The sequence below is a fragment of the Carlito syrichta genome, unplaced genomic scaffold, assembly GCF_000164805.1.
Source record: "Carlito syrichta isolate Samal-C Ts95f unplaced genomic scaffold, Tarsius_syrichta-2.0.1 Scaffold315831, whole genome shotgun sequence".
NCBI lineage: Eukaryota > Metazoa > Chordata > Mammalia > Primates > Tarsiidae > Carlito > Carlito syrichta.
The window spans coordinates 1,151,557-1,167,199 of record NW_007259927.1 but is presented as its reverse complement, the minus strand read 5'-3'; the positions used below and the strand labels follow the sequence as shown (position 1 = coordinate 1,167,199).

At 36.4% G+C, this 15,643-nt stretch overlaps 1 protein-coding gene across 1 annotated transcript in view; it reads right to left on the bottom strand.

Annotated features, from left to right (window-relative positions):
- Positions 1-14,775: 14,775 nt before the first annotated feature.
- Positions 14,776-15,643, bottom strand: part of DSC3 (desmocollin 3) — a 60,209-nt gene continuing 59,341 nt past the window's right edge. The window contains exon 16 of the mRNA XM_008073395.1: positions 14,776-15,050. Within this exon, the coding sequence (XP_008071586.1) occupies positions 14,853-15,050 (198 nt within the window). The 3' untranslated portion in view covers positions 14,776-14,852. The remainder of the gene's footprint in view (positions 15,051-15,643) is intronic.

Genomic DNA, 15,643 nt, shown 5'->3' with positions numbered 1-15,643 from the left:
TTTTTCCTGCCTCACTGTTCTCACACAGAGATTAAAAATCGATACTTTCATTAAAAAAAAACACTCCCACATTACATAAAAAAAGTCTTAAAATACAATCTTGAAATATTTACAATTATTTGTATTTATATTTTTAAAACATTTTATTTGGTACTTTCTCTAATGGAAACAACCTATGTCTAAAATTGTAATCAACTTTGGGAGAAAAATCTTTTCACATGGAAAAATTGTGGACATTTTTTCCCCAAATATAACATCTGTATATAAATTCGAAATAGCAAGTAGAATTGAAAATCAACTAAATAACTAAGTAGGTGCTGACTTAGTCAAATACTTTTTGAATATAAGCTCATCTTTGATATATTTTTAATATGAGCTGGGGTAATATATTTTCATCACTACCATTGTTTTTATGGACTGAGTACAGAAAATTTCTAATGTCTAGTATTGAGAACATCTAGATTCTTGGCATCCTATGAGTAAAACGCATGTGAGTAACAGATTATCCTTTGCTCTTACCATCTAAATTTTTGACTTTCGCACACAAAACTAGGATATAACAACCTAATGCATACACATTTAGATAGATCTATAATGGTTTCTTCTTAAGCTGAGTTCATCATAATGTAGGATAAAGCCAGCTGAAGTAAATTCACCAGTTGCAATCAAATAAGGAATGAAGTTTAATTGTATGCTCCCAAGACCTTGAAAAGTAACAAACACTAAAGTAATGAAACAAAACATTCCTGGATTTATATGCAGCATAACTTCTGACCTCCATCCCACCCTCACAGAGAGAGTACTGGGAAAACTACATAAATTATTTTTGAAATCTTGAATATTTCTACTAATACCCTACAATTCTGAGAAAGCTGACAGATGCTGTGAGGAAAATTACAAAGAAAAACATCCTGAGAGTAGAGAACTGCTGGGAACAGAAATTCTCAAGGCTCACCTTGAGACCTCAGTTTGGAGAGGAAAATCACACATAGCTTTGCATCTTTCTGAGCACCAGGCAAAGTGGAGGATGAAACTTTGCAGGCCAGGTGCAATGGCTCACGCCTGTAATCCCAGCACTTTGGGAGGCCAAGGTTGAAGGATCGCTAGAACCCAGGAGTTCGAGACCAACCTGGGCAACATAGTGAGACCTTCACGCTACAAAAAAAAAAATCAAAAAGTTTAGAGTGGAAGCGTACACTTGTAGTTGCAGCAACTCAGGAGGCTAATGCGGAAGGATTGCCTAAGCCCAAGAGGTCAAGGCTGAGGTAGCTGTGATTGTGCCACTGTCCTTCAGCCTGGGTGATAGAGTGAGAGCCTGACTCAAAACAAAGATAGAGAAAGAGAGAAAGAGGGAAGAAAAGAAGAAGGAAAGAAAGAGGAAGGACGGGTGGGAGGGAGGAAGGAAAGAAGGAAGGAAGGACAGAAGGAAGGAAGGGAGGGAGGAAGGGAGAAATTTTTCTGCCATAGAATGAAAAAGATCCCCAACTGGGAAAATTCAGACTGGAATAACTTGGAGATGATATTCATTTTGTTATTTATACTTTCCTTTCAATGTTTATAATTTTGAATAATAAGTATGCATAAATTTTTTTTATAATAAAACCTATTTAAAAAACAGAAATCTGACTGAGTGTGGGGGTTCACACCTATAATCTCAGCATTTTGAGAGGATTGCATGAGCTCACGGGTTCAAGACCAGCCTGAGCAACTTGGCGAGACCTCATCTCTACGAAAAATAATTTTTTTTTTTTAAATTAACTGGGCATAGTGGTGTACGCCTGTAGTTCCAGCTACTTGAAAGGCTGAGGTGGAAGGGTCACCTGAGCACAGCAAGTCAAGGCTGCGGTGGCCATGAGCGTGCCACTGCACTCCAGCCTGGCTGACAGAGTGAGACTCCAACTCAAAAATAAAAATAAAAGACCAAAAATGTAAAAAGTTACAGTGGGATAACCAAAGATATTTGCAAAATACCAGGGAAGCCAAAATATTTATATACATTTTAAGAGATATTTGCAGTAATCAGAAGTGTCTGGACACTGATGGTAACCAATTTGAGCACCTCTTATAATTGCAGAAGTCAAATGTGACTTATATTCATCTTTTGTTATCGGTATGTATTGAGTATTACAACTCTAATACAGTTTTTTCCTTTCTTAAATGTACACATTTTTGGCACCCTTTGTATGTGCACAGGAAGATTTATCATAACATTAAGTGGATATTAATTCATTTGAACATGGACATTCTGGCACACTATGGTAGGAAGTAAACACCTTAGAGCAGCTCATCTTTTCCAAATGTTTACCCATGTGTCATTATTAAAATAATGCTTTAAAAGTACTTGGTTGACATTCTCTCAACATGACCCCTTTCTTCTCAAAGGTCGTATTTGGACAAATTTTTATCCATGAGGCACTTCTTAGTTAATTGAAAAGGTAATTGGAAGCAAAAACCAAATTTAAAGATTACTTGTGAGGATATTTTATAATTACAACATTAATTGGGTTGATTAATTCAACAAGATTTTGAAAATTACCTTCACAAAGACAGTTCCTATGTCCACATATTATAGTTTCTTAGAGTGAAAGTGTCATTTTTAAAAAAGAAAAATATAAGAAATCCTAAAATGATTTTTAAAAAGGATTTAAACATAATGTCAGCGCTATTAGGTGTTTTAAATTGTATGTTTAAAAAGAGAAACAAGCCGGGCTCGGTGGCTCAGCCTGTAATCCCGCGCCTTTGGGAGGCTGAGGTGAGTGGATTGCCTGAGCCCACAGGTTCGAGACACGCCTGGGCAGCGAGACCTCATCTCTACAATAAATCAAAAAATCAGCCGGGCGTGGTAGCGCATGCCTGTAATTCCGGCTACTTGGAAGGCTGAGGCGGAAGGATCGCCAGAGCCCAGCAGATCGAGGCTGCCGTGACTGGGAGCGGCCACTGCACTCCAGTCTGGGTGACAGAGTGAGACCCCAACTCAAAAAAAAAAAAAAAGTTATTAAAAAAAAAAGAGAAACAAATATACCTTGTTAAAAAATAAATAATTTTATGTGATATTTTGCATGTTAAAGCATTTGAAGTATAACAATGTTTACCAACTATACAGGAAAATCAAATGTAGCATCAAAAGATATTTTACATAAATATTACCCAAATCAGAAAATATTTTATAAATAATTTCTGTAGGCAGACGTTATCATTGACCCTTAATCATTAAAATGTAACATCTTACCTATGGCTGAATGAGAAATAAAACTAAACTTTTGAGTATTAAACAATGCGTCTTTTGATTGGTTAATTCCCTTGCACATATTTTCCACACATAAAATAACAGATGATGGGCAGAAGTTTGTTTTTTTTTTTCTTAAGTGGAATTATTGGGATAGTTAAGATCGCTAGAGAATCCAACATCAGTAGAATTGCAGACTAAGAAGTTCCAAACTCTCCTTCCTGCATAGAAGCATTTAAAAAGCCAAAAGCTATCTAACCAACTTTGTAAGAGCTCTGAAAACAAAGGTCTGTGTCAACCAAGCAAACACCAAATCAAGAAGAAAATATCTCCAAAATGGTAGAAAAGTTTTGTGGTGTTCTTATATTCCCCACTCCCTCCCGGGCCTAGTAGCAATCTTGATCTTAAGCAACAGAGGCCCAGTTCCCAGTTCCCCTCAACCTCAAACCAGAAGAAGCACAACATACCTTATATAAATATTATTGTGTATGTCTGTCCTAACCTCGCTGGAGGACATCTGAAGGATATTGAATCTGACTTGCTCATCTCTGTCTGACATAAAACAAGGTAGATCATCTTCATTAAAGCTACAAGGACTACAAACCTGCCAATGCCTGGAATAGAAGATTACAGGTAGAGACATACAATAGACCACCTAAAGGCCAGAGGAAAGGCTAGGATGGGGCTCTTTGGGAAATAAGGAACTTCAAAAGTAGTAGTTTATATATACAGGGGATTTTAGAAAGTCACAAGTGCATGTGTAGGCAAAATGCATGCTCATAAAAAGCCCAGAGAAGACTTTCAACTTTCATCTCAGCGTGAACCCTAGGCTCAGAGAAAGCCTAGCCAATGGGTGAAGGGCTATACCTACACAAACCAGATTTGTGTAAACTGGGATAAATAACTGGATTTTTTTCAGTCTTTGTTTTTCTTGATGTGTTTTTGTTTGTTTCTTTCAGCTCTTGGCATTCAAAGAAATTTCTTTCAAAGTATTTGTTGAATATGAGCTAAAGGAACAGAGACTTCAATGAGCACACATAAGAATAATTGCTGCATACTTTATAAATTTCTCAGATAGATTACTAAAACTTTTACCAAAAATAAATAAATAAATAAAAAACCCTGAAGCACATGAAAAATCTGTTTGTCAGAGTTATCACATTATAATAATCAATACCTAATTTGCAACAACAAAATAGTTACAAGGTATTCAAAGAACAAGAAAACATGACCCATTCAAAGGAACAAAATAAATCAATATAAACCATCCCTGATGAAGCCTAGACATCATACTTGTCAGACAAAAAATTTAAACAATTGTCTTAAATATGCTCAACAGCAAATATGAGCAGAATGTATTTTTCACGGGGTTCAGATTCAGGTCACTCCACTCACTGGGAGAGACTCTACAGTATCATACAGATGAGGGAATCTAGTAAGCAATGAAACTGGCATTTCTAACCCTGTTCTGACTCTAGATCTGGTAATAGTGAGTAACCAAACCAATGCTGACATTTCCTGAGCACTCACTCTATGCCAGACAATGATTTAAGTACTTTACATGTACTGGCTCATCTTAATCTTCAGATCAATCTAGTGAGATAGGTACTGTTATTGTAACTTTGATCTCTCCTCTTACGAAAAGCCACCAATGGGCTCTCACTTTATTCAGAGTAGAATATCTGACAAGAAATTTACAAGAGCTGTATGTCACTTACAAAAAACAAACAAAAAAACTTACTTTGCAAATTTCCTGAGGAATTTCTAAATTCAGAAATTATGCCAAATTGCTTTTAACATCACTATTAAAGAACATAAAGAAGCCTGCCAATTAAATCTATCTAAAATAAAATAATACATTTGGTACCATTAACTGCCCATTTTTTCTGCCTGAAAGTTCATAGTAAAACTGGGGACAGGTAATTGTCCAAACAATTAGTAAAATACATATTCTGCTTCTAAGAACTCACCACTGACCCTTCATAATAAAAGAATTCATTCTGGAATTCCTCAGATTTCGAGGGGAAAAAAATCTCACTAACAGAGGTATGATATGAATGTGGACAATATCTGCATGTCAAGTTGTTTTAGAGAGAAGTAAAAGGGAAGTTTTTTTAAAGCCACTTAGATTGGTCTCTGTTGTAAAATATTAACCTCATCAATTTTAATGGAGAATTTTTTTTAAATAGATCATAGTCCCAAACTGAGAAAATCCCCAAACTGGGATTTTCACTTAATGTTGACAAGGTATAGAAAATAAACTAATTTTATCATAGAAACCATCTCAAGTGTGTTTATTTGATTCATGTTTGGTATAACCAGCAGTAGCAAGAAGAAAGCACTTATAAATATCTACCCACTATACATGAATTGCACTGAGCTTTATGATGTGTGAAACAAAGCATCTGAATTTAAAGAGAAAGAAAAAGAAAAAAAAAAGAAAACAGTTTGTTAACTATGATTTAAGATACAGCTGAAGTAATAATGATAAGTAAAATAGATTAATAATTATAATATAATATACTACACATGTTTGTCAATTTTCAGTAAGTATCTAAAACCCATTATTTGGATGCATAAATAAATTCAGAGGCAAAATTATCTCTGTAGTAAAACAATTTGACAAGTGACCTCACACTTTTTAAAATAGTGAATGTCAGTAAACACAATTAAGATGATTTTAATTTATAGCAAAAGCTACACAAATTGCCAGATTTAATCACCTGAAATCTTTGTTTTAGTCTGCTTAATCATCCAGAAGATTGTTCTTATATTTGTTTGACAGGCTCCTTGGAGCATAAATATTTATATCTTCTACCTTTCTTATCAGCATGCAAAATTATAAAACTGTTGGTGCTGAGATGAAGAGAAAAAAACCTAGGTTGAGAGATAGAGAGGGAACAAAACAGAAGGCTAATGAGGACATGTGGTCTCTGGTAAGGGGTATCTTTTTCTAAGCATTGTAACAAGAATGGATTGATTTGGGGTAGGGACAGGTATTCAAAATAATCTAAGCTGGCTGAAGGGCAAACATCAGATCTGAAATGAGACCAGGCTCATGGCTATAAAGACAAGTTAGAAGGCAAGTTAAATTTCCATTGTTAGAAGAGGACCAAAATGCCACATGTTGATCCCAGCAGCTTAGGGTTTCAAGCACACTTGCTGGTTTATGCCTGTTTATGTATTCTCTGATATTCCAAAATCATTCACATGGGGCCTTCACCATGACATGCAAATGAGGCATCTGGCAAGTGGCAAAGCCAGGGTGCAAACTTGGGATGCAGAAAAAATAAGACGAAAGAAGGAGGAGGTGAAAGAGAGGGAGGAAGAGAAGGAGGAAAAATGAGGAGAAGAAAATAAAAAGAACAGAAGACAAAGAAAGAAGAAAAAGGGAAGAGAAGGAGGAAGAGAAGAAAAGATGAAAACATGTACTAACTCAATTAACCTTTGCTGTTAACACTGTTCTCTGTGTCTCCTCTGCTAAAAACCCTCTAATAGGCTCTACCTTATTCAAAATAAGATCCCAAACCTTTATTATGATTAAAGACCCTCCAGAATCCGGCTACCTACTGTGACCTCCCCTATACCTCCTCCCACTTTCTCTCAAGTTCAGCTGCACTAGCTTTATTGAATGTACCAAGTAAAATTTACCTCAGGGCCTTTATGTTAGCTGTTTCCTTTCCCTAGAACATTCTTTCCTTTTCCCTGCCCCATACCCTCATAGCTTGCTCCTTCACTTCTTCCACCTCTCTACTCAAATGCCACCTGCCACATTATCAAAAGGTCCTTATTGTATTTATTTATTTATTTGTTTGTTTATTTAGAGTCAGCCTCTCACTTTGTAGCCCAGACTGGAGTGCAGTGGCACAATCCTGGCCACTGCAGCCTCAACTTCCTGGGCTCACACAATCCTTTCATCTCAGCCTTCCAATAGCTCCAATTACAGATCCACACTGCCACACTTGGCTTTTTTTTTTTTTTTGCTTTTTTTTAGAAGTCACACAGGTTTTCCAAGCTGGTCTTGAGACTGACAATCCTCTTGCCTCTGCCTCCCCAGGTGCTGGAATTACAGGCATGAGCCACTGTGCCTGACAGACCTTTCTTAACAAAATAAAAATTTCCCACTTATTCTCTGTGACCCTTTGCTTTATTTTTTCTTCATATTACTTATTGCTGTATGATATATTATATGTATTTGTATGTGTCTTATCTGTCTCTTCTCCCTTACTAGGATGCAACTAACAGGAGAACACAGACTGACTAATTTATTCACTGTTTCTTCTTTAGCATTTAGAACTGTGGTTGTGGTAGTTGATCAAGAAATACAAGGGGAGGGGGCAACAAACCCCAGAATTTATTTATTAAAAATATACATTTATTTTTACATGTTTAAGCTTCAGCCACCTTTAAGATACTCTCTGCTTGATGCAATACATCTATCAAGATGATTTTTCTACTGCTCAAAACAGTTTTGAACTTGTCAAATTTGATGCCTTTTAGTGCTTCTGCCATTTTTTGTTCCACATATTCCACATCAGCAAAACATTTCCTTGGAGGACTTTTTTCATCTAGGGAAACAAAAAAAGTCCCTTGGGGTGAGATGGGATGAATCGGGAGGGTAGGGCAGAGGGGTCATACTGGTTTTGGTCAAAACCTGCTGAACACTCACTGTAATGTGGGCAGGTGGTTCATGTAAATCACCCATCATCGAAGAATGGGCAAACTCGTTGAATCTCCACAAAAAATTCACTGAAGCCAAACAGCCTCTCACAACAACGCTAGCTGGTACACCGATGCTGATAGGTTCCTAGAGCACTTACCTGGTGGGAGAAGCCCGTACTACAAGAGGCCCACCCTCCAAAAAATAATTTTGGGGGGGAAGGGTCCTCCTTCATGTTTGTCTATGATTAAATGAATAACTGAATAAATGAATTTATGAAGAGCTTTGTTTCAGACAATGAAATGAAACAAAGAAATTAAGTAGGTTATTCCAGGTTGCTTGGCAAGTTAAATACTTTTTTCTGTTCTGGGCCAAATAATTATTGTACCTATTTCAAAAATGATAAATTGTGTTCAGACTTGAAGCTTATATTTGTGTGTGTGTGTGATTTGTTTTCTTGTCCTTCTCTTTGGATCATTGCTCTTTTCTCGCCTTATCCTCATCTATCAAGATACCAATCTTATTCTATTGTTAGGTGTTTGGAAGGCACATTGGTGTGTGGATTGAAGCTAGGAAATTACTCTATTTGGTTGGTTGAAATAATTTGATTAATTAGATGGTCTAGCAAATCTCATCAGAAAGATTGGTTAGATTCAAAAATTACAACTTTTGAAGTATTAGTAAAAATGGTATTTTAAAAAGTTGGGGAGGGAGGAGTCTGGATCTGAAGACAGCAGAGGTGGAAACCCTTCACTCAATTGATCCCCAATTATGTGGTGAAGCATATACTCCCAAAAGTTCACAGTCCATGAATAGAAGAATGAGAAGAACCCTAACTTTAATCTGACTAATAAAATTATATTTTTATTTCATTCTTAACACCTAAATGAGGGGTGTTAAGACAAAAGTTATGAAAAATAAAGGGCTATTTTCTGAATTTGTGTTTGACAATCCCATTTGCACCCTTAGTTAACACATAAATAAAATCTAATTTCTTCTAAATGATTTATGATCTTTCTGGAATAAGAAAATGAGTAAGGCTTCCTTTTGGAGAATACAGATTAAGACCAAGGAAGGTATTCATGTTTAACTTTCCCTGTGAATCAGATATACACTGCTTCAGCAAGTTAGAATCACAGAACAAAAATGTGACTAAACCAATATTATTTCAATAAAATTCATATCATCTTTTTTCCTTTTACTCCTTCTCTGCCTTGTATTTTTATACAATTTTTTTGCATTTCCCCAAGTTACTTTATATTAAATATGTCCACTTTAACTTGTCTGGGATGATTCATATTAAGAAAAAAAACTGAGAGACTTCAATATATTAGGAATTTCTGTAAAATTGCCCTTTAGTTTGGAACCTGCCACATCATGCCAAAGACACTTGCATAGTCAATTACCCACAATTTCAATGTCACAGCACAACTCTGTAATCAGTAGTGCAGTTTAACTACATGGACTCCAGTTACATAGTTACAGGAAGTGAATCTATTCCAGTTAAAATTGAAAACTACCTTCAATGAAATAAAATGTACATACATTTATATTACTCAGCATACATTTTCCTAAAGATATTTGGAAAACAAAGTCAATATAAGTTGTGTGAGAATCCAGTCACAAAATATTTGCATTTCTTGTGGAATCATATTATAGCTATTAGCTTGAGCCAATTAAAACATCCTAGTTCGTTGTGTTTTCCTCCCACTATGACTGCCTTGTGCACAGATGGCAGAGAAAAATGATCTACCAGGTAGTCTGTTTCTGCCAAAGTTTAGATTTTTTTAAAAAATTGACTTCTGAAATGTCTTCTGCTTTTGAAGTTATGTGTTATAACAATAGTCCCAGCCCGACCAATGTGCTCATTCAGTCCCAAGTGTGTGCTTATGTTTGCTCTTCGGAACAGAAGAGGGCTGAGTCACAGAAGGGTGTGTCCCTCACTCTCTTGCAGGTACTTGAAGAGGAGCCATGGACATTGGGAGCATGAGGCAAAGGTGGAAAACCAAAGCTCTCTGCCCTGAGAACTCACCTAGCCACAGAAAACCAAAACAAAACAAAGAATACAAACCAGTTTATCTTGTAGGGAAAACATTTTTCCTACCTCTTTCATTAATTCCCAGTTGCTTGTTTGGAAAGAACCTTAGTTCACTTCTCATATGTTTCAGAACTATAGCTCCTTTTATTTTTCTATTTGTCAATTTCAAGTCCTTGTTGAGCCAAAGTAGCCGCAGATTAAATCTCAGTTGTTTGGGATTTTATCTTTACGCATTCCTGAGGTTGCGTGTAAATTTCACCTACCTCTATGGAGGAATAAGGGTTCTGGGTAAGGAGAGTATTTGGTTACTGACTCTCATAGGTGGTCATTGAAGCATCTCTTACTCTGTCCATGGTTACCTGGAAGCTTTAGACCTGGAGTTTCTATGTTAATTCTATGGTACACTTGCAGAGTAATAAACACAGAAGGGCATTGCTATTTAAGTAGGATGGGAGTTAAAGGGTAAGAATAACTTAAACTACCAGAAAGGAAAAAGAAAGTTACAAATTTTGTGTATTACAAGCTTGTGCTTTGGGGGAAAAATTAATTTCTTCCCTACTCTCCCAGATTTTTTTCTACCACTCATACTAAATCTTGTGGCTTCTCTGTTCCCCTGAAGGCATAATGTTGGAATGTAGGATAGCCAGCAGACAGGGACAGACGCTTCTGATGGTTTCTTGAAACTCAGTAAGGCACAGTCTGGGAGAACGACTAAGCATCTTATACACTGGAAAATGTGATAGTTTTCAAGTAGATATGAGGCTGCTACTTTTCTGGTGAATTTATTTTCAAGCAGGAACTAGTATTTTAATGCAGGTCCCTCTGAATCATGAATGCAAAACATCTAGACAAGGTGTTAGGTCAGACCTGCCGGAGCGGGGTTGTGCAATCCAGTGCTGCATGAAAGATACAAAGAATTGCACAGGAGTTAAATTAGAACATTTATTTAGAAAGTAAATGACAGAGAGAGAGAGAGAAGAGGAGATTCGCCTCAGAGGGGGCCAAAGCTTAGGAAAAAGAGCACATGGCCACACCAGAGTTTCAGGAAAGCAATGGTGAATGGCTGCTCCAGGTTGAATGCCTTTAAACATTCCCCTTTAAACTGGGCATGGTGGTTCATGCCTGTAATCCCAGCATGTTGGGAAGCTGAGACAAGAGGACTGCCTGAGCTCAGGGGTTCGAGACCAGCCTGAGCAACATGGGGAGACCGCATCTCTACAATAAATCAAAAAAATTAGCCGAATGTGATGGCACATGCCTGTAGTTCCAGCTACTTGGAAGGCTGAGGCGGAAGGATCGCCTGAGCCCAACAGGTCGAGGTTGCGGTGGCGGTGATTGTGCCACCGCACTCCAGCCTGGGCGACAGAGTAAGACTCCAATTCAAAAAAAAACAAAAAACAAAAAACATTCTCCTTTGAAGGGCCCATATCATTAAGGTGATTGGGTGGTGGTTTGCTCCACATCATCACAAAGGGGCAGGTAAGCACAGGTACTGACATCAGATGATGGACAGCGGGGTGGGTTAGTCACGTGACAGTTGCTGTGTTGATGAGATCTGTGTCATGAAGGTCATGAAGAGCTGATTAAGCTAACTGTTTATGAAACAAGCTGTGGTGGGTGTTGTAAAGCAATTATCAGTATCTACCTCTGAGAAACCAGTTCTGTCCTTGGCTAGTGATTAGATGGTAAATTAAAGTGAACTGCTAGAAAAATATGACAAAGCTAAGCAATGTTAAAATGGCTGTTCATTGGCTATGTTGATTCCATGTTACTTCCTTTCACAAGGACTCCCGAAAGATTTCAGTGGTGTTACACAGAAAGTATTCTAGTATAGCAATGTAGGGTTTGTTTCCAGTAGAGACTGCCCTCCAGAATCAATTCTGTTTTGGAAAAGATGCTGACCAGTATGTAGGACAGGTAGACAGAAGACGGATCCAGTTGTGTAAGTTCAGATCTGATCAACTGGGAGGATAAAGCAGGTTTTCAACTCAGGTTTCAGAAGATAGATAGACACTCATTTGTAAACCTATGCCCTCAAGTTGCAATCTCTTCCCAACAGTATAATATATATTATATATGTGGACAATTTAATAATAACCCATTCTCTAAAATATTTCTCATGAATACTACAAATGTTATTTTATATGCCAACCTTAAGCATAATTTTGCAACATGATCACCTTGGAATCATTCAATCTCTAAATTTAGCAAAGACAAGAAAGCAAGTTAACATTGTTTTATTGTATCCTGTATCTGTAAATATCACCTTACACATCCAATTTTTGTTTATTTTAACCTACCAAGTTTCTATAAAAGCAAAGCAACTTCTTTGAATAGCAAAGTTAAAGCTTTGTTTAAAACAATGCAAAACAAACCCCACTGCATTTTAGGCAAGTAACTGCTTCCTTATAAAAATAAGAAAAAAAAAAATCTGTACATTTACATACAAAATTCAAAATCATTCACCAGGGGAAAGAATGAGGGCTTTTAAAATATATTTTTTTTTCACACTAAAATAGCATCATTTTTACCTTACGTGTATAAGAAAAGAATAATACTAGCTGTGTCAAAGTCAAATACAATATAGAGACAAATCTCTAAAATTAAAACATTTCATTTGGGAGGAAAGAATTGCAATTCGGAGCACACATGCACACCAAGTGATCTTCAGTATGTCCAAGAAACAAAGAGAAGGATAGAGATTTTACAAAAAGGGAATGTTAGATATTGCTCTTTGGAAAGTTCATTGACACTAGTAAGGTCTTGGGGAGCTGTCAAGTTTTGATTGGCGAGAGAGGGCAGAAGGTAAAACACAAGGGTTGTTTCAATAGTTATTAGATATAACTGGCTTCAGGTTATAGCAGGCAATTTCAGCAACCAAGCTCACAGAGAATTGCATTCCTAGAGCGATGTCATGTGCCCGGAGTGCTTTTCCCCACTCCGGCTTTTGGACTATGCTTTAATTGGATATGATAAGATTGACCCAATTCATTTGGTCAACTTCCACACATGTTAAAAATGATTACATTAAAAGACTTTAAAAGGAAAATTATCCTCTTAAAAGTCTCAGTCTAAAAACCAGATTTTAGGAGCAAATTAGAAAACAGAAAATATAGAATCAAATCAGAATGTTAGGTACACATTTAATTGAAGATCTTCTTAGCGTCCTTTTACTTTCATGCATTTGAAATTCTTATTTCTTATATTATTTCAAAGTTTCTCATAAGAAAGCAAACTGATTAAAAATTAATTCACACTGAAGGATGATTGAAAATCTGGAGTATTTGCCATCTAAGGGAATTTCGGCTGGAGGTGCTGTTGACGATGTTGACAGACAGCTGAACACTCATACCAATGCCACTCTGAAACAGAGTGCACTCCAGTCCGGGCGACAGAGTGAGACTCCAACTCAAAAAAATAACAAATAAAAAAATAAAAATAAAAAAATAAAAAATAAAAAAATAAAAATAAAGACAGCACCTCACTCGATGCCTTCAATAAGATTTGCAAGAATTTCCCCCACGCAGCTCCCTCTAACCTGTAAACTCTGACAGGACATAGCTATTTGCCTTTAAACTTAAAAGATGTTGGCTGAAAAGAGAGGAAAAAAATGGTAACAGAGGATTTAATTTTAGCAGAGATAAGTTTTGAAAATTATTTAGTATTAGCTCCCACGAACACTACTTATCTCTGGAAACTTCCTGTCAAAAAGCAGGGATCCCTGCCTATGGTTAGTACTCCCCAGTTTGCTACTAACTTGTGGGTACAGAAATCATTAAATAGACTGTAAAGTAATCTACTGTTCTACCTGGTTTTCTTTCTGTCCCACAGAAACCAGAAAAGTTTAATTTGTTTACAATCTTAAATCACACAAATGGTCATGAACCATTTCCTGATATGCTCAGTTATCATGTAGCAAATAAGAACTAGGCCTAGGAAGCTCTCTCTTTTGTTAAGCCTGGATTTCTATTTTAGGACAAACAATATCCTGGCCTAATTTTAAATTATTTTGGTTGGGAGGGATGGCTCATGCTTGTAATCAAAATTTGGTAGGCTGAGGTGGGAAGATTGCTTGAGCCCAGGACTTTGAGACCAGCCCAGGCAACATAGCAAAACCTCATCTCTACAAAAAAATCATGAAAATTAGCTGAGTGTGGTGGTATGTGCCTGAAGTCTCAGCTACTCAGGAGGTAGGGAAAGGAGGATTGCTTGAGCCCAGGAGGTCGAGGCTGTGGTGAGCCATAATCATGCCATTGTACTTTAGTCTGGGTGACAGAGCAATACCCCTACTCAAAAAAAAAAAAAAAAAAATTACCATTTTTCTCTGTTTTCATTTCATCGATTAATAATTTTATACAAACTCAAATTTATTTCAAACTATACTGCTATAGAAAATTGTCACTCTATGGCTAGCTCAACAAATATTGCCTCCAAAGTCAAATAAAGAATTTGGAAAGAGGCGAGGGGAAAGGTTGGTCTTAATTCTTCATGAAGTGCAAAATTTTTAATTTAATTTAGTCTTAATCGTTTCTCTCTGAAATGTTTTTTTCTAATAGTGATACTTCATATTTCTTGTCTATTTTTTAAACTATAATTTCAGATGAATATGTGAAATTAGCATTGCTCAGCTGTTGTTGGACTAATATTTACCCAACATACTGATTAGAAAAATAACTGTAAAGAAAAGATCTTCTATGGACCTTAATTCCAATGCTGCAGCAAGAAATTTACTAGTCATCTATGTTAACATTTTACACTTCTTGAAAAAGATAAGCAACAACTTGCTTTAAAAATATAAATTGGTGAGTAGCATAATTCAAACTCGAAGAAAAGTCATCATATATATGATGGAATCAAACTTTACAATATTATTTTTTAATACCTCCAGAATGTCTGGCAAAGACCTGTCTAGCTGTGACACTGCGACATTATCTCTTTGTGCACGCTTCTGCTAATGTAATAAATTTGGGTTCCAAATTATTTAAAAAGTCAAGGCCATCTTCTTCCTGTTTCTCACTGCAGCAACCTACAGAACCAGCTGGAGAACCTTTTCCCTCATAGTTATATGTGAGGACATAATCTTGAGATGGTATGTGGTCTTCATTCTTATTACACAGATGCAGTTTCTGTAAAATTAAAAAAATAGATTGTATTATTGTTTTAAACAACTTAAACATATGAACATAAAATTTATTTTTTATTTACCTTTTATGTTTAATTTTTAACCAGTGTGTCCTCTAATGGATTCCTACACACAAAAAATGCACATGATTGGTCTATATCACAACCATACCATCAAGTCAGCATATTTTACATTTCTAGTAACCCATATAAACACTAAATTATGTATACAAATGTTATACTTAAGCACATCCAAGTTATTATTAAATGATTAATCCTAAATTCTATATCTAAAGATCAGGCTAGTCCACAAGATGGAGACAATAGGCACAGTGGTTAGGAATTTGGGATTGGATTCCAAACAGTCCTGGTTTTGAGTCAAAGCTATGGCTTTACTAACCAGCTCTATGACTTTGGGAAAATTACTAAACACCTTTAAGTCTTACTTTCCTCAGTGACCATCTCACAGGAAGACTTGGAAATTAATGATAAAATAATAGTGTATTAAAATACATTTAATGGTCGGGCCAGTGGCTCATGCCTATAATTCTAGCACTTTAAGAGGCCGAGGTGAGAGAATTGCCTGAGCTCACGGGTT